General features: G+C 36.7%; 1 protein-coding gene across 3 annotated transcripts; it reads left to right on the top strand.

Moving 5' to 3' along the window:
* On the top strand, positions 4861-21480 carry LOC109713276. Of its 3 annotated transcripts, none has more exons than XM_020237280.1 (5): positions 4861-5003; positions 5128-5386; positions 5511-5722; positions 5998-6265; positions 20824-21480. In XM_020237280.1, exons 2-5 carry the CDS (start codon positions 5132-5134, stop codon positions 21133-21135), a joined length of 1047 nt encoding a protein of 348 aa, XP_020092869.1. In that variant the 5' UTR covers positions 4861-5003; positions 5128-5131; the 3' UTR covers positions 21136-21480. The 3 variants fall into 3 exon arrangements, with proteins under 3 accessions (XP_020092869.1, XP_020092877.1, XP_020092873.1); XM_020237288.1 differs by having other exon boundaries at positions 4872-5003; positions 5125-5386; XM_020237284.1 differs by lacking the exon at positions 4861-5003 and having other exon boundaries at positions 5010-5386.

Genomic DNA, 26729 nt, shown 5'->3' with positions numbered 1-26729 from the left:
AAAAGAAAAGCCTAACTGTAGCATAGCAAGAATAGAAAACAAGTTCCGCCGAATTCCTGGAGCATAAAGTACATCATGTAGATATAAAGTTCGACCACCTTGCATGATCAACTTGTATGTGCCAACGCCTAACACATCGACACTTGAATCATTCCCCATGTATACTCTTCTGCTCCCAGCAGGCACGCGACGGTACTCGACGAATCCCATCCGATCCCTCGCTACGTGGTCTGTTGCTCCTGAGTCTACAATCCACACAGGGAGAGATTCAGCAACAAACGTGTTAGAAGAAACAAAAGAGCGAGAATCGGGATAGAGTTGTACCTTCTTCGGCTCAGTGCAATCACGAGCGAAGTGTCCCAGCTGATTACAGTTGAAACAAGTCATCTTTGACTTGTCTTTCTTGCCACCTCGTTTGCTTCTCTTTCTTTTAGTGTTCTTCGCATTCTTAGGCGCGGATCCGCTACGATTTTGAGCCCCAGTAGTCCTCTTTCGCTTGAACCCAGATGTCCTGCGAAAGTTTGACTCAGCAGCATTGGCAGTTGGAGTTTTAACAGCCTCAAGGCGCTCCTCCTCCAACTCCAAATGCCGCGCAACATCCTCAAAAGTTTTGATATTATCGTTATGGGTCAAATTTACTCGCATATGTTCCCACGAATTGGGAAGAGAGCGAATCGTAGCTTGGATCTGCTGCTCATCAGTCAAGGTGCCGCCAGCCGACTTTAACTCGCGAATCATGTTTGACATTGTTCTAACGTGCTGTTTCATAGTCTGATCGGCACGTTTCTTATAACTGTCAAACCGCATAGTCAGACTGCGCAACCTTGTAGCCGAAGTTGCACCAAATTTTGCTTTAAAAGCCTCCCACACGTCATACGCAGTTGGATACTGCTCACACTCGCACAAGAGATCATTCTACATACAGCTCAGCAATGTGATGCGAGCAATGCGATCCTTTTTGAGCCAATTATTATAGGCTTCCATATCTCGGAGAGCCTAGGCACTGGTGCCCTCTGTGGGTAGGTCCATTTTATTACTCAAGTTTTCCAGAACCTCTTGCTCAGCGAGAATATATTGAATTTTACGGTGCCAAATATCATAATTGTCACCATCCAATTTCTCACCTTTATTTAAATTAGCAACAATTTGCTTGGAGGCCATTAAATCTCACTTTTTTCATGTAATACGCAGAAAGGAATATTTTAAAATTAGTAAACGATAGATGTATTCAATTTTGCCGCATCTCTAATTAAATAAATTAAAAATTAGATCATACATGCGTAAAGAAAAATTTCGCTATGCTCATAACACATCACACACCACATGTCAAAATTTTTAAATTATTTAATAAGGTGCACAAAATATTTGGGAGTAAAGACATATAATTTACTCTACCATAAATTAAAAGACTCCCACTAGATAAGGCATGCATTAAAAAAAAATATTATACCAAAACATTTCATCTATACATCATAAAAGACATTATAATATCCATCATAATAAATGGATGCATTATAAGGGCATATTAATCATTGAATACACTTAAAAAAGATTTTATTAATTAAAAAAAATTGCAAAAACAAAAAAAATTGCAGGTCTGACCGACAGCGGGGCCATTAGTGGTTCGGCCTGCGCGGCCGGCAAGCGCTGGCCCGCGCAAGGCCTGTTAGCCTGCGCGTTGTGGGCGCGACCCGCAAGGGCCGTGCGTGCAGGCTGCACAGCCTGCGCGCGGCCCGCGGCCTGCGCGGGGCCCGCGGCCCGCGCGGCCTGCGCTCGGCCCACGGCTCGCACACTGCCCGCATGGCCAGCGCGCGGCCCGCAGCCCACGCGGCTTGCGGCCTGCGCGGTCTGCGCTCGGGGTGCGGCCTGCGGCCCGCGCGGCCTGTGCTCGGCGTGCGGCCCGCGACCCGCGCGGCCTGCACTTGGNCGCGGCTCTATGCCGCATGGTATAGATCAAACAGTATCCTCTTTTATTATTATTATTATTTAAAGATAGCGAATCTTCAAAAAAATCATAACTTGATATTTAGAACACCGATTCTTGCAAGAAATATATCAAAAGAAAGCTTGTGAGGAGCTCTTCCAAATCATGCAAGTTTCACAATGGGATATGCATCACACATCAAATAAGCCATCCCCAAAGTTCCGATTTAGGTTTTCGTTTTTCTCAAAAAATACAAAACCAAATTAAATCAAACTTTGTAGATCTAATCTACAACGTAAGTGCTTTAAGATGTGAAGAAATCAAGCAAAGATATTCACTTTTGAAAAAACCGCCATTAACGCTCACATACATGCAAGAAAAATATCCAAACTATAATAGATTTGATATATCGCATGTAATCTCGTTAAAGGATGTATCAAGACCACGAAATCAACCAAAAAAGGCTCTATGTAGAATGCAGCAGAAGTATTCGTTCGTATTTTTTTCGGAAGCGATTCGCGTTACAACTCGATGAGCCCGGATCGTCGAGGTTGATTCACGTGTCCTTTGATCGTCCTTGATTAAATCTTCTCACGTTCCAAACTCGCGATGGATCGAACTACAAACGAACACGATCACAAATCCACCGTTCAAGTCTCTCTTCGAATAATAGGTTGATGGAGGATGTGGTTTCTCTCTTTCGTTTTCTTATTCTCTTTTCTTTTTTACGTTCTTGTGTCTTTTTGTTATGTGGGATCGCCCGCATATTTATAAGGGATTCCAAAATCCTAATAGCGTTAGAGATAAGGCCAAATCGGTTATTAATTGTTATCCTAATATGACTAGGATTTATCTCTAACTAGCTTTCCAATTTGAAAGCGAGATTAATTCCAATCCAATTAGATAACATAATATCCGTCGGATCGAACCCGCTTATGGGCGTACCCGATTCGATTTAACCGAATGCCAAGAGAATCATTAGATAATGAGCCTCATGTTGGGATGGATATAGTTTTGAAGAAGCTAGAGATTTTTATAACATATATGCATTTAAAACAGGCTTTAGTATTTGAAAAACTACCCATTACAAGGCAAAAAAACATGATAATATGGTGACAGCACATCAATACTGTTGTTCAAAACAAGGTCACTCAACTCAACCTTCCCACGAAAACGAGAAGACTACTGGCTCTCATGTCCAAGGCAGACCACAGAAAGACTATCCAAATCGACGTACTAGTTGTAAGGTGCACATGAGGGTGAGAATGGTGGAACCACAAAAGTGGATCATAGTAACATTTGAAAAGGATCACAATCATGAGTTGATTACTATTCCATCGAAGGCTCATTTCTTTCGATCACACAGGACCATCACAACTGAGCAGAAATAATTGATTTATATGTTAAGTGAGCAAAATATCTCCACGTCACAAATAATGTCCTTTTGGCAGCCAAAGAAGGAGGGAGAAACTATGTTCCTTTCACACACAAAGATGTAAGCAATAAGCTGGCATTGAAAAATAGGAGTTTCAATGGATTGATGTGTCGAGTGCTTTAAATTACTTTCGTGAGATCCAATTGAACGATCCATCCTTTTTCTATGCTGTCAATGTTGATGAGGAACACATGACACGAAATTTATTTTGGGTTGATGGGAGGTCACGCATTGCTTATCAAAATTTCAGTAATGTTGTAACATTTGATATGACATACATGACAAACAAATACAACATACCGTTTTCTCCCTTCATTGGTGTGAATCACCACAAGCAATCTATATTTTTTGGTTGCGCCCTTATTAGAGATGAAACAGCTAGTACATTTGTTTGGTTATTTAGAACATGGTTGCACGCGATGGAGGGATATAATCCAAAAGCTATTATTGCCGATCAAGACCCAGCTATGAAGAAAGCAATCGAAGAGGTCTTTCCAAACACTGTTCATAGATGTTGTTTATGGCACATCATGAGGAAAGCGAGAGAGCATCTAGCTTTACTCTATAGCACAAAGGAGGGCTTTGAAGAGGAATTAAAGTTATGTATAAATTATAGCTTAACGATAAAGGAATTTGAAACTGAGTGGGTCTCATTGATTTAGAGATATACCTTGCATGATAATAATCACCTAAGTTTGCTATGGAGAGGAAGACATCAATGGGCGCCAGTGTTTTTTCGATACCTTCTTTGCAGGAATGTCCACGTCACAACGAAGTGAAGGCATGAATGCTCTATCGAAGATACTATTGGACTCACATACTTCCATCTATAAATTTGTGCAACAATTTGAAATAATTGTTGCAAGTCGATATGAGAAAGAGGATGAACAAGATTTTAAGACAGCTAGTGGGGAAGCATCTTTATGGTCATATGATCCAATTGAAAAACAAGCTCGAGATGTCTACACACATACTTTATTTAAAGAAGTCAAGAGGGCAGTTGAAGTATGCTATTTTATTTATATATTTATAAATAAATATTTATTTATTATATATAGTATTTTATTTTTATATAGAAATATCATTATATAATATTTTATTTATAAATTTGTAATTATTTATTAATATTTCTAAATATATAATATAACTCTTATATATTATTAATATATGTTTATTATAATTTTAAATATATTTAATCTATATATAAAAATTATAATAATAATAAATATAGTATATTAATTATTATATATTTATTATATAGCCGAATTTTTGATTTCGAATTTTTAATTGGTGAACGTATAATATCCGTATAAATCACGTATCCGAATAATTGTCGATTTTGTTTTTTAACCGTATTTTTCAACAAATTTAAAAATTAAGAGACGAATTTTATCCGAATTATATCCGTATCGAATTTTTGCCGAATCCGAATTAACTAATTATAATCTAAACCGGCCCCAAACAGATTTCCTTTTTAAAGGGACCGGGGTTGGCACGTGAAACCAAAATTTTCCGAGCCACACATTTCCTCAGACTATATCTTCCTGGTGAGTAACTGTAAAGCCAACCAGAGGATAAAAAAAGCGGAGCAAAACCCACAGCTCTACAGAGCCTCTTCAGCTAGTTCTCCTATTTCCCCATCAGGTATTTTCAGATCAACGAAAAAAAAAAAAAAAAGAGAGAGAAAAACACTCCTAGCATGTTTTATCCGTTACAAATTTTCTCTATTATATGAAATAAAAATTGGTATCCGATTGAATTTTAGCAGAAAAATGATTACGGGAGCAGCAGTAGTATTGGTGATAGTTCTAGTAAGATGGGCTTATCTGGCCATTTTTCGACCTCCCCCTCCAAAGATCTGCGGCACTCCAGGTGGTCCTCCTGTCACCTCCCCAAGAATCCAGCTTAGAGATGGAAGGTATTTGGCTTACAAAGAAGATGGGGTTCCTAAAGAGAAGGCTAATTACAAGATCATCCTCGTCCATGCTTTTGATAGCTCCAAAGAAAACAGCTTTCCTGCTTCTCAAGTAAGATAAAAACAACAAAAACAGAAGAAGAAAAAAAAAAAAAAAAAAAAAAAAAACTAGCAGGAATTTTGATATGCGAGAGCTAATTATGAGTTTGGTATGGAATTTATTTCTTCTTGTACAGGAATTGGTGGACGAATTGGGGGTGTACTTCGTATCCTTCGATAGAGCAGGGTATGGGGAGAGTGATCCGAATCCGAAGCGCACGGTGAAGAGTGAAGCCTTTGATATTCAAGAACTCGCGGACCAGTTGGGGCTTGGGGAAAAGTTTTACCTGATCGGAGTTTCCATGGGGGGTTACCCTACATGGAGTTGCCTTAATTACATTCCACACAGGCAAGCAACGAATGCAACCAACGTAATCTCCAGATATGCTCAATACGTTATATATGAACATAGATAAAAATGATAAACAGAGAAACCGGTGGAGAAAAATCGCGATTTACGGTGTCTTTTAATATTGTCATTTACACGTCCGAATTATAAGGTTGAATTGTTGGTTTATTTTGCTCTCTACTGCATTTCGCAATTGATCGATTTGACAAATAAATTGAACACAAGCTTACATGCAAGTTCATGGATCAGTTTATAATTGTTCTTACTGGTTGCAGGCTAGCAGGAGCGGCGCTTGTTGTACCAGCAGTCAACTACTGGTGGCGTTCCCTTCCGGCAAATCTTTCAAAACATGTATTTGGGAAACTGTTTGTGGAGGATCAGATAACGTTCTGGATTGCGCACAATGCTCCATTCTTGTTGTATGGTTGGATGAATCAGAAATGGTTTAAGACGTCAGCCATTGTTGCGGGAAGCCCTAAAATATTTACCAAGCAGGATATGGAGGTCATAAAGAAGAGGCAAGCATACCACGAATCGATTGGGGTACGTTTTTCCGTCACAAAAAACATCTCACATTAGCCAGCTTCTCTAGGCTCTTTGCTTTCCCTTTGTTATCAGCTTCTGTTTAATCTAAACAGGTAGGAAAATCACACTAATCAGTAAGTTCAGCAAAGTGTTTCGAGGTTTTCTACATGGATCGGATCATTCCGGTGCATGATTTAATGTAGTGATTGATTAGTACCCCGAGTTAGTTAGTGATTGATTACCCTCTAATCATCAACGAAACCCCAAGCTAGGATTCAGGAATTAGCAATTAGACGTATGTCTAACTTTTGGTTCAGGAAAGAAAAATTAAAACCTGCTGTATTTCTTTCAGAAATCTTTGAACAATTCCGCCTATTTATATATTGAAAATAGGAGTAAATATAAAAAATGATGAAACATTACTGTTCACAGTAGTAATTCTTAGTAGTATCGAGGAAAAGAAATATTCATTGTGTAACATCATTGCCTTGTGTGAAAATGCATCCAATGTTGAAACTAGAATAGGGAGAATATGATAAAAAAAATTTCATTATTTCCTCTTATATTCATCAGTAATCAGGAGAGATAATAAAATGACATTGGCAATTAAATCCAAGAAAGCAGTGGGAATAACTCATATAAGGGACACAGAAAACTTACAAAATGATAAAATTGTACAACACCAAACAAAACCAACTGTTTGGATAAAAAATAAGTATAAAATAAAAAAAAATATTGAAGTGAGGGGAAAAAGAAATAATAAATCCTGATTAGGGCTTTCTTTAGGAGGCAGCTACCTATGAGGGGAAAAAAAAGTTAAAAATATAGGTTGCCTTTTGTTCAAATAATTCTGAAAAGTTTTCAAAACTGAAGGAGTCGTAGGACCACTATAAATTGAAAGCTAGGGTTCTTAAAAAAATAAAAAGGGGAGAGCAAGACAGGGAGGCATTAGAGGGAACCCCTCTCTCTCTGAATCGGACAGAGAGAAGGATAGGGCATGGGTCCCCCCTCCCTCAGACCAAACACCAAAGAAAAAAAAAAAGAAAGCAAAGATTAAGAGAGAGAGAGAATAAGGAGGGCGATGGCGATGACGACGAATACATGCAATCTGCTCCTTCTCCAGCAACAACGGCAGTGCGAGAGAAGACCTTATGGTCGTTTCTTCTTTGATGGCGAGGACTTCTAAACCACTCCAGCCTCCATGATAATAAAGGGGTGACGCATGTGCGTAATCGGCGTAATCGCGATCCTCTTGTCGGGTTGATCGAGCAGCCATTATCGCGATAGGCTCGACGCGGTCAAACTTGGCATTGGATAGCTATTATCGCCATGCGAGTGCATCATTGATCCCTATACCAAGTAGCCATCTTTGTGATTGGCTTGAAACGGTCAATGAACATGGCGCAACGGCAATCTCTTCATTGATTTGACCTAGCAATCATCTTTGTGATAGGCTCAACATAGTCAAACCTAGCAATTCGTACTGAACCCTCTTTATTGGGTTGATCAAGCGATCATTTTCGTGATAGGCTCGACATTGTTATACCCGTCTATTTGAATACAAAAAAAAAAAAGTAAATGAAATAAAAAAATAAAAAAATAAAAAATTTGATATTGCTTTGGATTGCGATCTTTGTGATAGGTTTGATCTGGCTTAGTTGGGTCCCTATCTTACTTGATAGGCACGTCTCAAGTTGATTAAACTGCCATCTTCATGACAGACACGACTCAACTCATTTGCCATCTTCGTGATAGGCGTGGTTCAGCCAAATCAAATTGCCATCATCGTGATAGGCACGACTTGATCCATTTGTCATCTTCGTGATAGGTGTGGTGGTTCAACCAATTGAAATCGCCATCTTCGTGATAAGCATGGCTTGACTCAATCGCCATCTTCGTGATAGGTGAGGTTCGACCAATCAAATTGCCATCTTCATGATAGGAACGGCTTGGCACAATCGGATTGCCTTAGGCACATTCCAGCTCGCGTATGCCGTTTCGGCACTCATGGACTTGATACGGGTTCTATCCCAAATTAAAGCATATCAACTGCATAAATACTCAAGTTTGAATAGAGCCCAAAATAAGCATGAACTCAATTTGAACCTAATAAAAAGAAATAGAGAATATAAATAAATTGGAGAAGAGCCTAAGACAAAGGGAATTGGAGAATATAAATAAATTGGAGAAGAGCCTAAGACAAAGGGCTGGACACAAGCATGAACTCAATTTGAACCTAATAAAAAGAAATAGAGAATATAAATAAATTGGAGAAGAGCCTAAGACAAAGGGAAATGGAGAATATAAATAAATTGGAGAAGAGCCTAAGACAAAGGGCTGGACACAAACTTGAATTGAACCAAACCCAAGTCAACAGCGGGTTACGTTGATGATGAATCGAAAATATATACCCCAAGTTAGTGAACCAAATCTAAGAAGGTTAATCAAACCCATCACAATGAACCAAATTTGAATTATAAGCCGGCTCAACCCAAATCGAACTGAGATAAAAAAAGGTTTGAACCAAACCAAATCATGAACTACTTCGACCCAAACCGAACTACAGTAGGTTAACCAAACCATAAGGATTTGATCCAAATGAAATTCAAGCAGACGTGGGCTAAACCCTAAGTGTTCGATCCAAATCAAACCGAACCTGAAGGTGTCATGAGCCAATCCATAAGGGCTTGACCTGAACTGATTTCAAGGGGTTTCTAAGTTCATCCGAATTATAAAGGGCTGAACTCAAATCAAAATAAAAAAAATTCAAGCTAAGCCGAGCCATAATGAGTTCGACTCGCATGGAACTCAAAGAGGCCCAAGCTAAGTTGAATCATAAGGGCTCAACCCGAACCAAGTTCAAAATGAATTCTAAACTAAGCCAGAGCATAGAGATCAACCCAAATCAAACTCAGAAAGGTTTTGAATCGAAATGTAAAGAGTTCGAGCCAAGCAAAACCTAAACCAAACAATATTTCTGTCACGCCCGGGTTCCAGCGGAAGCCTATTCGGTACATGTACAGACTCGCTATATACCTAAAGTATACAAGGCGTCTACCAAAACCATGCTAGAAAAGTAACAACCAATAGACAAGTCTAACATGGTATCAGAGCATAGAATGTACAAACGTTACTAAAAGTACTAAAAGCTAGAGTGTAACCTATACAATATCTACTAAAGCCAATATAAACTGCAAATACAACTCTCCAAACGTAACATATACATCACACAATCACAAGAACCAACTATATATATACATGTGTCAGCACAACCAAAACAGCAAAGTGATCACCTAGTGGGACTCCAAGGTATGCCTAGCTAGACGCGACTCCCTTGCCGCAATCCCTAGCCTCTCCCGCAGTGGATGGCTTTGTAAATAAAACAACAATAAATAGGGCGTGAAAACTATTAGTCAATAGTTCCCAGTGGGTAAGCCGCCGACCTCAGCGAATTACGCCACTAGGTTTATAATGTATAAAGAGAAAGCATGTACAACTACAACATGATAGAAATGATAATGATAATAAACAACTAATAAGTAGTAGCACTACTATGCTTTCAATGCAACAACTACTATGTAACAAGTAAATTAACTACTCTACACAAGTAAGCATGCTATGTCATCTCATAATGCACACTATCTAGTAGTGACCATTGTACCAATACAAGTTAATTTCTTTGTTCAATTCATAAGGACCAACACAAGGTAGTCCGGCTTGTGCCGCGCCTAATGGCCCCGTGGTAGTATACACTCCCCACGGCAATCCACTTCGGCACCCAATTCCGCATAGGCGAGCACGATGTCGCATAGGCCAACTCCGGAGTGCCGGCTTGTGGGGAGCGACCCTCACAAATATGTGCGAATGAGCACAATGGCAAGCAAGCATGATCCACAGTACAAGGCTCTCAATCGTCATGTCTCAAACATGGAATGTCCCCTACCGACCTATAGGTCGGAATCTAAGTACAATATGAAGTGCTAGTGATCAATTAGATCATAGTTAGTAACATGAAATTCATACTAGTTCTATCAAATATATGCCAAGTTTAACTTGTCTACGCAAGTATGCTAACTATTATATAGTGTATGTTTCATATGTTCAATGCATACAACTCTCTATTATATAGAGATTTAACCTTGTCTTATGATACCAAAGCATCTAAGTTATCCAACATCTTATTCATAATGCTACTAGCATAATTATGCATGATTGCTATTATTATAACAATAACAAGAACATAGGAGGAATTGACCCATTTCGGTGAGGTCAAACCCATCGAATCGCTGTCGACTCTTGTCGATCCCGTGAACGAAGTTGTTTGCTAGCCTCCAAGCACCCTAACAACTATACTAAATTAGTTAGGAGCTTAACCAAGTCTTCACATAAGAACCTCACATAATCACCCCACTTAGGTAGAATCTTACCTAGCATAAAACCAAGGCTAAATCTCCACTTCAACTCAGGTTGGAGCACACCAAATCCAACCTACAAGGATTACAAAAACTCAGCCAAAGGGGTTTCACATACCCTGCTGTGAGCTAACACCAATAACCTCCCTAATACTATTACCCATACATCAAAACTAGACAGAATAGTTAGCTAGTTCACCTTCCGAAGCTCCAACTCAGTATTCCCTGAGTTAGGGTTGAAAAACCACTTCCAAAACTCTTTTTTCTACACTGTTACAGCTGCTTCAAGCCTTTCCAACCAGCCCACAACAAAAGAAGGAGAGAAAGAAGCTCAAATCCTCAATTTCCATCAAATTTCCACTCACAACTAGAATAGAATTCTACAGAGAGAGAGAGAGGGAAAACCCTTACCCTGTTTCCAAACTCCAGCATAGTATAACCAGCTGGGGGGGTCGACCTGGGGGTTTAAAGGATAACCATTAGAGTGAAATTACCAAAGAGACCCTTACCAACACATTCTGGCGCACTGGGTACCGGTACTTGGGTTTGGGGTACCGGTACTCGATGCCAAAACCAGAATTTCGAAGTTTTTAGGGTTAAAAACTCCTCCGGCCACCTAAAACACCCAAGTGACATGCCGATATACTCTCGACAACTCGTCACAAGATTTAGAATAGTTACAATTACTATTCTTACACTAGAACCTCATAATTTGCTAAAGTTTAGTGTACTACAATTTCAGTTCAACTCAAATTGAATTACAAGCCGATTTGACCTAAATCAAATAATAAACGATTCAACTTGAACTGAAATGGCTTCAACCTGAATTGAATCATAGGAGTTCCGAACCCAGTCAAATCGAACTACAAGCTGGTTTGCCTAAACCGAACAAGAAAGGATTCAAATTAGACCAAAGATGGTTCAACTCAAATAGAAGCATAGGAGGTCTCAGCCAAGCCAAACCAAACTACAAACCGGTCGACCCAAACTGAACCATAGGAGGTTCAACCTAAAGTGAACCACCGGAGACTGACTCTCAACGGTCTATCTAACTCATGACGCCCATACCGCGTGGGTTCACGCTTCTCACCGACAATGGATGGCTGAAAAAAATAGCAACAACTATTAGATGAGAACTTGAGATAAGTTCTCAATGGGTGCAACTGTTGAAAGTGGTACTCTACACTCACTCGGTCGAAAGGAGATATTAGTAGGACAATAGTAATAAAATAACTACTAGTATTATAATAAAAATACAAGGGAAATACAACTATTATGCCTTTAAAAAATGAAATAACAATATACCAAAAATGATATGATAATACCAATGGCCTTACCCAATCTCTAATCCACTTACTAATTTGGTTTTATTTCCATATTAAACACTTCACAGAGAGTCGAGGGTAATTAGGCTTCTTTCCGATCGGTAGGCACTTGGGGTTGAGGGTAATAAGACTTCCCTAAGTACGGTGTAGGGAGTTGAGGGTAATTGGGCTTCTCTCAAGGTGGTGGCGTAGGAAGGGTAATTGGGCTTCTCCCACAATGACTCTTATGAAAGGTCGCGACTTGTATTTTAGTTTACATCCTGTTCCAATGACCTCTAAGGTTACCCACTAAGTTCATTCCCAAATTTACTTATTTTCTAGTTCAAGTTCACATAGTTGTCTAGTTCCACTATGTTTCACACCCTAGATTTTCTTCTAGGTTTCATGTTTACTACCATGTTCCCTAAGCTCCAATGTTCACAAATAGTATCCTACTTACATATGTTGTGTACTATTACAAAGATGGCGTAGGGAATAGAAATCCTACTTTGTAGGTCAAATAACCATGAGTCCTCGTGATCGACCACTAGAATCCCATCTCACGCAAACTTGCTAAACATGTGTTAGTCAACTATTTACTCAAGATACTAGTATAAAAACAATAGATATTTTAGCCAAAGGGGAGACAAAATCTATTTCGCTGATATTCCCTATCTATGCTTAGATCCCTCTTGGAATTACTTTTTTATCCTTTAGAACCCCAGGGCATCATAAAGAAAGAGTTCTAACAGTTAGAACCTATAAATCTCCCATTAGAAAAACAATCAAAATAAATCCTGAAAACTCCACACCTCTTCTCCGAATAAAAGAAATGTGTGTTGAGGTGGTTGTCTACTTCTCCCTTCCTAAAGCTTCTTAGTGCTCTTGATCTTTCCCAAATCAAGGTTTAAAGTATCCACCATACCGGTTCGCATGGAGCTATACATATCGTGCCATCAATTAAGGGGCACGATACAGGGGGGGTCTCTCTTGGACACCCCATGCTACGATACCCAGAAGGTATCCCTCTCTCTCTCTCATTCTCTTCTATCTTTTCTTCCCCTCTATTCGCTTTTTTAGTCTTTCCTTTTCTTCTCACCATTTCTTTCTCTTTTTTTTCTTTTTATTTTCCTCCCTTTTCTTATTATAATTTTTTATCTAATATCTTTTTTCAATTCCTTCTATTCCACGTTATTTCTACTTTGATCACTTCAATCTTAAAAGAAAAGACAAAGAAATAGCAAGTCGGAGATATACTTATTAGATAAATAAATAATTTATAATTTTAAAATTTGTTCATACATTTTGAATATTTCTAACTTGTAAAGTTCCTATATAGAAAAAATTTAAAATTATGCAAATTTTTATTTATAGTTTGTAAAATTTTAAAATAGCTCTACTTATGCAAATTTTTATTTATAGTTTACAAAATTTTAAAAATAGCTCTACGTGATTAAGTTATTATATAGTCTGATTTTTAATTATTTTGGATAAATTTAGCATTGGGTATGAGATTTATAACAAAATATTTTTTAACTTTGAGAATTCTATTTTTAGATTTAGAAGATGGAAAATACTAATAAAATAAAAAAATAAATTGAAGCAATTGATATTTGAATTTGCTTAATTATTCGTCGTATGATTTATTATTAAATTTTTATGGATAGATCTTACAATTTTTCTTTAAAATTTTAATAAAAAATAATTTTTTATTCAAAATTTTAATAAATATTTTTAATATATTTAAAATTAAAAAAATTATTGGAGCAATTGTTGTGCTAGTCTAGTTAATCTAGTTATCATGCGGTCTCTATTCGAGTCAATATTATTGAATCTTGCAAATTTCATTGAAACTTTACGAAAAAATAATTTTCTCTAATTTTGTATTTTATAATTTTTAAAGTTCTGAATAAAGATAATATCAAAAAATTTCGAAAGTTAATCAATTTTTTATTTTTGTTCACTATGAGCTATAGTTATATTTTATTTTGCATATATAAAAAATTTACTATTATATTAATTGTTGAGTGTCGTAAGTTATATATAGCCAATATTTATAATTATTTTTCTAAACTTTTCAAAATAGCATTACAAGAGTTTATTAGGAACAAAACAAATTAAAAAAATCGTACCAAAGCATGCCACATGTTGGCACGGATGCTTGCCTGTGCCATACCATGCCAGGCGACAATTGGCACGCCTTCGTGCCATGGCAATTTAATTTGGGGCCCAAACTCCCAGAAAGATGGATCCAAGGGATTCAACAACAGAAAAATCTAAGATTTTATCCCTTTTAGAGAGAGAAAGTAGAGAGAGAGAGTGTGTGAAAGAAATGAGAGTGGGATAGACTTTGGCCGTGAGGTGGAGCGGTATATAGAAATGGCACATTTGTAATTGAACCCTCCAAATGGGATATTTACAACCAGTTAGTGTCTTTATAGTTGTGTATGGTACGCGAAGAGTAGATTTGAAACACTTCTCAAGTATACAGCTACGTCGTGGCAGTTTCACAAAACTGAATATTAGAATCTGCTGCTTTCTATTGTGTATCGATACTCACGTGTTTCAATACTAGTACTCAAAGATTTAGTATCGGTATTCAAATGAGTTCTGCAAAACCCGAGAGCTTCCTAGCCATTTCACAACCAAGTACGGGTATTCCATCCTTAGTACCGGTGCCAACAGCAAATCTACAGTTTTGTAGATTTTGCTTCATGAAGTCCTTTTTTGTGTCATTTTCACCCAAAAACACTTAAACATTTTTCAAACACCACCAAGCTCATCAAAATTGTATCCATTACTATTGCTCACTTCAACTTTGCTATTTATAAAAGTTTAGTACATTACAACTAACAAAAAACCTGTGCGATGCGTAGGATTATTTTAAATAATTTTAATTTAAAAAAGTAAATTTTCATCAAATTTGAAAATTGGACGGTCTTTAATGTCATGCATTTGTACAAAATATGTACAACGGTCAAAAATAAACTAGTTTTTGTTAACATAGCATAGTCGCATGACATATTTTAGTGTCTAGTGATAAAATGGTCGTATTATATTAGTAGCTTTATAGTATAGATGTAGTAAGAGCTTAGCTAAAACTATGATAGATCTTGATCTTAGGGTCTACACAGTAGATACCTACTAATTCAAATTAATTAAATTATAACTAAAAAGGTAAGTATACAAATAAATTTAACACGCATGCTTAAATTTCTTTTGATGAAGAGATCTCCAAAATCTGGTAAGTGCCTCCAACAAAAATATTATTTCTTTTTGATTGAGTTTTGTATTATCTTATCTAAAGAAAAAAGGAAAAAATTTATGCAAAGACAAATGCAAAATTTATGCTTGTCGTATTAAACAATTGTAAACCTTCTCATAACTGTTTGATGGATTGTGGAGGCATTCAGTGTTGGTGTGGATGGGCTTTCAAGACATTATATAGGATTATGCTCTTTAGCAATAGCTTTTTATTTGGCATGCCAACAGAAAAATTGTTAGTGAAATAATAACAACTAAAAAAAGAGAAGAGAAGAGGATACTCTTTGCAAATTCCAAATTCTTTAGATTCATGTTGGACCTTTTGGTTCAATTCATATGTTTCTTTGTTTCATGAGCTACACCAAATTATAATTAATGCTGATGATTAATGCTAATGAGGATTAGTTATTGGAAGAGAGACTATGAATTAGCAAAGAAGAAAATAAGAATTAAGATGATGCATGAGACGGATGGATTTTAAATCATCATCTATAATCTATAATCTATAACTATATATTATTCCTCAATAACTGCACACGTGTCGCGAGAAGGCCGAGGCGCGGGCAAGGGCGCGGGCGCGGCGCGGGCACAGCTCGGGGGCGGGCTCCGGCGTTGGCGCTGGTGCGGGGGCGGGCGCCGGGGTGGGCTCACGGCGCGCGGGGGCGTCTGCGCGGAGCCGAAAAAAAAAATCGCGGCTCTTGGTGGTGGGTGCCTGGTGGTTGCACGGGTCCACGAGGAGACAAAAGTGGCCTCGTGTGACATATGAGAGGGAGGTCCACGTGGACTTCCTCTCATTCTCTCTCTCCTCTCTCCTCTATAGATATATATATATATAATTTTATTTATATAATATATATATATTTATTTATAATATATATATATTATGTATTATATAATAGTATTTTATATATATGTAAATATAAAATTTATTATAAATATATATTATTTATTTATATAGTATTTTATTTTTATATAGATATATTATTATATAATAATTTATATATAATTTACTATTTATTTTTATAAATGTAAACTATAAATTAAATAAATGTAATATTAGACTATTGTATTAGATATACTTATTGCATTACGATACCTACTAAAAATATTTCAACTAACTACTGGGGGACTACGATACCTACTAAAAATTATTTCTTATTACATAGGAAAGATAACTGCATTTATTTAAATTATTTCGTATCCGTAATATTTCATATTATTCTGAAATTAATTTTATAACTAATTTTCAAATTAAATTTTAAAATAACTAACCGCAGCATGATTTCTCTTTCATTTACTAACATACTCAGGGACTACGATACTACTAAATTATTTCACTAACTAATTGGAGACTACCTATGCTTACTAAAACTTTTAATGTACTTATTACACCATTTAATTCTGAAATTATTTTTATAACTAATTTTTAAATTAATTTTTAAATAACTACCCCGATTCCGCTCGCAGATCCCTTAACTAGTTTTATTTAAAGGGAAGACTTCAAATCCCACCATGTGGTTCAACGGTTTTTTACTTTAAGAATCAAATTTTAATAATTTTTCAATATCATTTACCAGGCGATCAAAGGGTCTCAAAAAATGACTATTTTAACGGCCGATGTAGCACATTTTTAAGTTTAGCAGTGTAGAAGTATCCAAATTACATGAAATTTTAATAGAAAATTCTACTTAACATCAAGAGTAAGAACAATACTTCCGATTTGAAATTTGAGTCTTTTATCATTATTTTTTATGAGATTTTTATTTTTAGCCGTTCATTTGAGGCCACTCGTTCACTAGGCAAACGTAATAAAAAAATTATGAAATTTGGTTTCTAAATAGTTCTAATAGCGTCATCATGCCTGACAGAGCCGATCGTCGAATCCGATGTTCTATAATTGAAAAGAACTTGCAAGCACGGAGGCTTTCGTGCTTTCGAAAGCACAAAAGCCCAACCCTCTCTCTCTCTATATATATATATATTATTAAAAAAAGTCTTTACCTGTTATGCATGCTTGCGGTTTTGTCTCAGTTTAAGCTACGTAACATGCGCTGTAAATAAACAATTAAAAAAAGATGAATGAGATGAAAACATTGAAGAATTACATATAAATGGTTTTGCCGAAACTTTAAAAGTTTGATGGATACCATCCTGCCCAGGAACCTCCCAGAAATAATATATCCTATGGATTAGTGTGGCGCTACTTGGATTCTTCAAAAAAACTTCGTTGGGGTTTCACAGATGTAAATGTTTGGATTACTTCTTTCGAAGCTAGAAACCGTATGGTGACTCCCATGGGAGATGTTCGGTTCATGATAAAGCATTGGATCATGATAAACCATGTCTAGCACAATATAATTCAGCTAATAGAGTTTTAGAATGTATAGTGCAATACAATACATTTTATTAAACTTAAGGGTGTGTTTGGTTCGCGCTATCTTTTTAAGATTTCTAGTAATTCAATAGGAATAAAAAAATATGACGGTGTTTGATTAAACGCACTAAGTAATCTAGTTGGTAATATTAGATTTACTTGGGATTGAGATTCATCCCAAAGTACTAATTAACCTCATTCCCTTGGGAGAGCGTGGGTATTCTCATATGAATGGATTGATGTAATCATAATATGTCTAATTTCTTTCTTTCTCCCTACCCGTCGCTAGTTGATATTATTTTTCTTTACACTCTAACCTCATATCTTTNATGCTTTATTAAAATTTATTTACGTCAATAGAAAGGATTACATTATTCTTTATTAAAAATCATCCATAGCATCAGGGGGTCATCAATCACTTTATTAAAAATCATCCATAGCATTACGTTATTCATATAGATTATGGTTATCAGATTTAATAAATTGTAAATAAATATATCAAATGTAAAATATTTTTATTTATCATTTAATATATTATTTAATAATATATTATTATATAGATATATTTTTATTTTATGATATATTTATTTATTTATATATAAATATTTATTTTAAAATATAAATGTATATATATTTTATGATATATATTATGTATTTATATATAAATATTTATTTAATATATATATAATATATTTATTTTAATATATATATATATAGATATCTCTCTCTCTCTCTCTCTTACTCTCCTTCCAGGTGGCACCTGGAGGGAGAGTATACCAGGTGCTCCGGTGAAACAGGAGCACCTGGGGCACGTTGGGTGGTCCGGTGGTGGTGGTTCTCGGCGCTAAAAAAAAAGCCGAGGCGCGTCTGGGGGGCGGCGCGGCACGGCGTGTCCGTAATATTTCATAATTATTCTGAAATTAATTTTTATAACTAATTTTCAAAATTAAATTTTAAAATAACTAACCGCAGCATGATTTCTCTTCTCATTTACTAACTACTGGGGGACTACGATACCTACTAAAATTATTTCACTAACTAATGGGAGACTACTATGCTTACTAAAACTTTTTAATGTACTTATTACACCATTTAAATTCTGAAATTAATTTTTATAACTAATTTTTAAAATTAAATTTTAAAATAACTACCCGCATCATCGCGCAGATCCCTTAACTAGTTTTATTTAAAGGGAAGACTTCAAATCCCACCCATGTGGTTCAACGGTTTTTCACTTTAGAAATCAAATTTTATAATTTTTCGACATCGTTTACGAAGTGATCAAAGAGTCTCAAAATTGACTATTTTAATGGCCGATGTGGCACGTTAATTTGTAAGTTCAACAGTGTAGAAGAATCCAAATTATATGAAACTTTAATAGAAAATTCTACTTAACATCAGGAGTAAGAACAATACTTTCGATTTGAAATTTGATTCTTTTATCATTATTTTTTATGAGATTTTTATTTTTAGCCGTTCATTTGAGGCCACTCGTTCACTAGGCAAACGTAATAAAAAAATTATGAAATTTGGTTTCTAAATAGTTCTAATAGCGTCATCATGCCTGACAGAGCCGATCGTCGAATCCGATGTTCTATAATTGAAAAGAACTTGCAAGCACGGAGGCTTTCGTGCTTTCGAAAGCACAAAAGCCCAACCCTCTCTCTCTCTCTATATATATATATATTATTAAAAAAAGTCTTTACCTGTTATGCATGCTTGCGGTTTTGTCTCAGTTTAAGCTACGTAACATGCGCTGTAAATAAACAATTAAAAAAAGATGAATGAGATGAAAACATTGAAGAATTACATATAAATGGTTTTGCGGAAACTTTAAAAGTTTGATGGATACCATCCTGCCCAGGAACCTCCCAGAAATAATATATCCTATGGATTAGTGTGGCGCTACTTGGATTCTTCAAAAAAACTTCGTTGGGGTTTCACAGATGTAAATGTTTGGATTACTTCTTTCGAAGCTAGAAACCGTATGGTGACTCCCATGGGAGATGTTCGGATCATGATAAAGCATTGGATCATGATAAACCATGTCTAGCACAATATAATTCAGCTAATAGAGTTTTAGAATGTATAGTGCAATACAATACATTTTATTAAACTTAAGGGTGTGTTTGGTTCGCGCTATTTTTTTAAGATTTCTAGTAATCCAATAGGAATAAAAAAATATGACGGTGTTTGGTTAAACGCACTAAGTAATCTAGTTGGTAATATTAGATTTACTTGGGAATGAGATTAGTATTTCTCATCCCAAAATACTAATCTCATTCCCTTAAGGGAACGTGGGTATCCTCATATGAATGGATTGATGTAATCATAATATGTCTAATTTTTTTCTTTCTTCCTACCCGCCGCCGCTAGTTGATATTATTTTTCTTTACACTCTAACCTCATATCTTTCTCTAAACTTATCTTTTTCTCTCTAAACTTGAACTCGCTTTCTCTCTCTAAACTAAGCTCTCTCTTCCCCTTTTTTTTCTAAAATCTCAATTCTCTCACTCCCTCTAACCTCGACTCTATTTCTCTTTCTATTTTTTTAATTATGCTTTCTCTCTCTAACCTATGTTCTCTTTTCCTTTTTTCTAAAATAATGTTGAAATTTATGGTAGCATTATCTAAAATTAATTAAAGAAATAAATAAATTAATTGTATATTTTTTTGTAATCTTAAATAACATGACTAAATAATATGATCGTGCGAACCAAACACAGGAATGCCATATTCTTAGTAATAGGATGAATAGGAATAAAACTTTCGGACATCTTTTTATTCCTAGTAATATTTTATAGTGTGAACCAAACGCGCCCTAATAGTTGAAAGATTTAAGACCACAGGCAAATTAAGGACTGCACATTAACATATCCAAAAATTAGTCTATAATATAATATAACTAAGGACCTAGATTATATTAAATTTCCAGCACATGCTTTATTAGTTAGGTGCATATTTTACTTTCTACGTGTTCGAAAGCGCTAGTAATTTATTACTCTATTATTCTAGCGTCCAAACAATTAATGAACTGTTAATAACTATAAGTTAACTTCATAAACTAACTTAAAAAGCCCATAACTAGTCAATGGCACTCCAAAGTTATCTCGCAAAATATATGAACTATTTGCCATCATTTACCTTCATGAGTTAGCTTTCTAAACCTACAACTAGTCAATGGCACGCCAATAATTCTGTCTTAAACTGAACTATTTGCAGTTTCAAAGCAAAGCACGGCAGCAGGGGGTCTTTGAATCTTTGTACCGGGACCTAATAGTTCTATTCGGCGACTGGGAGTTCGATCCTACTGAAATTAAAAATCCATTCCCGAACAATGAGGGCTCTGTTCATCTCTGGCAAGGCTATGAAGATAGAATCGTTCAAGTAGAGCTGCAACGTCATGTTGCAGAAAAGCTTCCATGGATACGTTACCATGAAAATCCAGAAGGTGGCCACTTGTATACATACGCCGATGATTGGGGCGACAAGGTACTCAAGGAACTCCTACTCAGGCAGGAGGCATCGGACTAACAGAGCTAATTCAACCAAAATTTCTCGTTCACTCTTGTCGGCAGGTTATTACTCGTTTAATCTGAAGATGAGGGGAGAAAAAGAGGTGCACTATATCATAAACATCGGCAGGGATTTCGCTCATCTATTTCGGTTTCTAAAAGTAGAGCTGATACTTAGTATAGATAATGATGAACAGCCTGCTCTTTGTATATTGACATGTATCAAGGTTACGTATGTTGAACTTTTGGAATCGGAAGCTTTTCGCTTATTGTTCATGGGATCTGGAACATGATTTGTTTTCGAATAGAAGCCTTTAGTTACCTGGTATGAGTTCAAGGCAAGACAAGTTCTTTTAAATTAAAATAACTCCAGAGAACCGAAAAGCTTCAATACTATGTATAAGCAATGGAGCAGCATGAAAGAATCATACGGATGCTGGGAATTGTATATATAGTGCAGAATCCACTGCAATTTGCAGAACAAAAGTACCAAGTTGTTTTCAATGATGCGGCTCGATACGATGGTTATTATATACGATGGTTATTATGTTTTTTAATTGGACTAGGATTAATCTTGCTTTTAAATTGGAAAGCAAATTAGAGACATATTTTAACCATATTAGAATAACAATTATAAACGGATTCAGTATAATCTTTTACTTATATATTAAAGTTTTGGAATCCCTTATATATATATATAGAGAGAGAGAGAGAGAGAGAGAGAGAGAGAGAGACTCGGTGCTTGTAAATTTGGCTGTGCTTGTACAAGCACCAAGCACACGGTGCTTGTAAATTTCACTATGGTGCAATGGTGCTTGTAAAGTTTTTACCCGTTAATTAGATCTACATCTTTGATTATTTCCACCCGTTAGATTACACTATTCAACCAACCACCCACTCAACCCTAAGAGTCCTACATCATCCTAACCGTACATCCCTTAATCCATTGGTTAAAAATCTACCAGCACCAATAACTTGGTACTTTTAAAAGCATAGGAGCTGAATTCTCTATATATATATACACGGGTTATTCTCTTATAAAAACAACAAGAAAAAATAGAGATAAAATACTCATAAATTCGTAAATAATTTGTGAGTCATCTTGTGAGAAAGAGAAACAGCATCCTCCATTAACCTATTGTTTTAGAGGGTTTTAAACGGTGGATTAGAGATCGTGCTTATCCGTAGTTTGATTTATCGCGGGTTTGGAGCGTTAGAAGACCTTCGTAGACGATCCAATGACACGTGAATAAACCTCTACGATCCAGGCTCATCGCGTTCTAGCGCAAGTCGCTTCCGCAAATGGTACGAACGAATACTTCGCTGCGTTCTACATTAGTATCATAGTCTTATTAGGTTGATTTCGTGCCCTAGATTATTTTTTAACACTGCATGCCTAGATTTAAATCTACCATCGTCTAGATGTTTTCTTGCATGCTTGTGGGCATTAATGGCGGATTTTTCTAGGGTTGATATATTTGCATGATTTTTATACATCCTATAGCACGTTGGCTGTAGGAGTGAGGCTTGTATGCTTCTGGAAACAAGGAACTCTCCATGCTTTCAAGTCGTTTTCGATGTTGGGACATTCAAATCATCGATCGGCTCAGTTAGACTTGATCTAGAGTATTTGAAGTACCTAGAAAATAAATTTTGTAATTTTTTTATATTATTTGCCTAATGATCGAAGGAGCTCAAAATCAACGGCTAAAAATAAAAATATTATAAAATGTGATGACATGACATGAAAATTTTAGATCAAAGATATTGATTTTGTTTTATATAGTATAAAATTTTTTTTATCAAACTTTCACGTGATTTAGATATTTCTACACCGTTAAACTTGCAAACTGCTCACCACGGCTATAAAATTTTTAATTTTGAGCCCATTCGATCACTAGGCAAATGATATCGAAAATTTATAAAATTTATTTTTTAGATACTTCAAATATTCTAGATCAAGTTTAATAGAGTCGATCGTCAATTTAAAGCCCCAACATTGAAAATGGCTTGGAAGCATAGAAGGCTCCATGCTTTCAGAAGCATACCGGCCTCACTCGTAGATTAGATCTACAAAGTTTGATTTAGTTTGATTTGATATTTTATGAGAAAAATGAAATCCTAAATCGAAATTTCGAGGGTGGCTTTTTGATGTGTAATGCATATTTCATTGTAAAACTTGCATGATTTAGTAGACTTTTTCCCAAACGTTCCATTGATCTATTTCTTGCAATATTTGATACTTTATTTTTGAAGTTATGAACTTTTAAAATTTATTCATCCTTAAAAAAAAATAATAATAATAGGTGTTTCTCCTGAGGGCCGGGAGGAACCCGAGGCAGCTTGGAGCCGCCTGGGTGTGTGTGCATGCAGGCCCACTTGGGCTGGGTCCTCTTTTTACACACAAAAAGAAAAAAAAAAACTCTAAACTCTGTTGCGCCTGTAGGCTACATAGGCCATTGCGCAAGCGGAAATAGAGATACACGGCTTGCACGAAAGCCATGTAACAACCAAAGTGAAAGTTCTATACTATTACATCCATACAAGTAGTATGATTACATTTAATCACATACATGCATATAAACATTTATATTATTATTTAATTATTTTCTTTATACATCACATGTCCCAAATACATAACATTTCTTTCATCCAAAACATAAGTCTTGTATATTTATACATCATTCATACATCTAATCATCATAAACAAAGGATGATAATGACAAGGTATGAACTATACTCAGTAGTTACTAGCTAGGGTGCGATACCCTTGCCACGGTCCTCGACCGCCTCGCTCGGACCTGGATCTGGAAAAATAGTGGGATGAGAACTACAACAAAGTTTCAAGTTGGTTCGGCCGCCGACCCCGCCGACTTTCCAACTAGGTCTAAATCAGTCATAAATAGAAGAAGTAGATAGGTAACCATTCTAAACAAATGCAGCTACTATGCTTGAACAAGAATGCTAACAATATATGATGCTCATGATGCATGCATGCCAATTACCTTTCTCAATACCCAATCCTCTCGGCTAACCCGTAGGTTTTGCCCACAAACAAAACTCACCAACTTAAATCTCTGCTATCAGGGAGAAACTCCTACAACTCGACGGGATTGTCCTCTGGGAAAACTACAACCCAGTGATGACTACTCCGTAGCTCATCACTCGAGGGGGTGCGACCGACCTCAAGCCAAGACTTACAGGTGAGTATGATCCAATCCTTAGCTATAAGGATGCCATGTTCAATCCAATCCTTAACTATAAGGATGCAATGTTCAATCCGACCCTTAACTATAAGGATGCAATGTTCACAATGCCAAAACACACTATGTGTTCTATTCTCTAGAATTCATTATGCTCACTAATGAAACACCTTGTGCCACACACACAAGGTGTTTCATTCTCTAGCATTCATTATGCTTACTAATGCCACAAGGTGTTATTTCACTCACTTATCATAATGTCACGATGTTCTTTATCTCAACTAGGTTCATATCTCAATTCATACATATATAGAGTTTACAAATGCTCAACATCTCATTCTCACTCATATGCATCTTTATACTAAAAGCATGCAAAGGATATACATATACCAACATATTCTCATTTTAACCCTATAATGCATAAATTCTACATATACATATATGCTCAATGGGTGACATTTAGACATAAAAGGAGATTCGATGATTTCGGATAGCACCACCCACCTCGTAGGGTCGCTAAGGTGCTACGATTCAAGTCTTGCGATTTATGATCGCCTACTTCCCTCAACCATGGCAAACAAAGCCGAAATGAGGTTTTTCCTTGATTTCTTCGCGTAGACTCGACGGAATGTCGATCCGAGTATCCCAACGCGTCAGCTTACTCGCTAATTAGGGCTACAAGAGATCAAACCCTAGTTAGATCTCCAACTTAGCAAAACCCCAATTTGACCCTAGGGTTTCCAACAATACATGTAAACCTCATAATACATGGAGATTCACATATTAACCTACCATAATAACCTCTAGAAGTAACAACTAGAAGAGATTAATTCAAAACCTTAGCTTAATCATGAGAACTCACCTTGAGTTCAAGTTCTCGCCTCCACTTGCTGCACAAGTGCTAACTCCACCCTCCAAAAGATCTTCTTCTCCACCAAGACCCCTCACAAACCCTAGAGAGTGGAAGAGAATGAGAGAGAAAGAGATGAGAGAAGTGAGAGGAGCTTCTATAGAGAGAAAGAGAGCTCGTCTCTTTGTTCTCAAAGGTGGAAATGAGAACTAGGGCATCTAAACTCAGCCATATAGTCCTATACATGACCTTTGCACATAAGCCCCTCAACAATTATTGACAAATTTGCAGGTACGGGGTCCGGACCTTACACTTAGGGTCCGGACCCCGAGAGCATTTCCAACACGAAATGGCTTGGAAATTTTCCAGCTTGCTCTCCAAGGTCCTACTACTCACAATATACATTTCGGAACACTTGGAATGCATAACGGACCATTCTAACTTGCCCCACTCCACACTTCGGTCAATTTGACAGAAGTTCGGTATATTACAAATGTAACACACGAAACTTTAGCAAATTGCAATGTTTGAATGTTTGATCAGTGTTCTGAGCTTTTTCAGATTTTCTGGAGGGTCGTTGACTGTGTTCCGGCCTATGACTCGCCTCTCGAGGAGCGAGGATGTGTACTTAGCACCAAAACCTTCAAATTGCAGGTTTTGGGGTGCTGGGTACCGATACCAGGGAAGGGGTACCGGAACTGCATCGTGCACCCGAGAAGAGTGCTCTCGGGTTTGAGCTCTGCGAGGCAGAGTACCGGTACTGCATCGCCCGAGTACCGGTACTGGACCTGGTACTGGTACTGCATCGCGAGGGTACCGGTACGCAGTGTATTTTCTCGCTTGACCGAGGCTCGAGTTTGGCGCGCTCGACTGCAGGGTACCGGTACTCCAGCCGGCGTATCGGTACGTCGTGCAGATGCAGTCTGCACATTTTTTAGGGGTGTTTTTAGAATTGTTACAACTCTATATAACCCCCCACAGCCCCTTGAGGACTCTTTTGAGCCCTAAACCATGGAGACCACAGGTGAGAGCCCTTTTCTCTTGGTTCTCTCGTATTTTCTTGTGATTTAGCTTGGTTTGATCTCTTCTCTTGCTCATTTTTGCATCTTGGTGACTTTTCACCATTGGAGAAGCTTTGGAGCTTGGATTGGAGCTTGTTTGAGGATAGAACTTCAACCCTGGCACCTTCTAGCTAGGTTTGGAACTTCAAGAGAGGTTAGTTGCTTACTTCTCTCCTTTGGATCATGATTTAGTGGGTTTTTGAGATGAAGCCTAGAAATGAAAAATCTAGGATTTTATTTGGGGGTTTTTGATTTGTAACTTTTGGGGTTAAATTGATGGGTGTAAAACTTTCTTTTAGGTAGGATTAGAAGTATTCTAGCTACCATTTGGAGTTTGGAAGGGTTCTACACCATACGAGGTGAGTTTTGACCTCATATTGGGTTGGTTAATGTTTAGCTCTTGGGGTGTTCGTTCATTACCCCTAACCCTCTTAGAATTTTCTTTAGGGAGCTAAGAGACTAGTGGACATCTTCGTTCGCGCAAACGAAGGGGATCCAA

The sequence above is a fragment of the Ananas comosus genome, linkage group 1 (assembly GCF_001540865.1).
Source record: "Ananas comosus cultivar F153 linkage group 1, ASM154086v1, whole genome shotgun sequence".
Taxonomy (NCBI): Eukaryota; Viridiplantae; Streptophyta; class Magnoliopsida; order Poales; family Bromeliaceae; genus Ananas; species Ananas comosus.
Note: the sequence above shows the minus strand (reverse complement) of the source record. Positions and strands in the feature narration are given on the sequence as shown.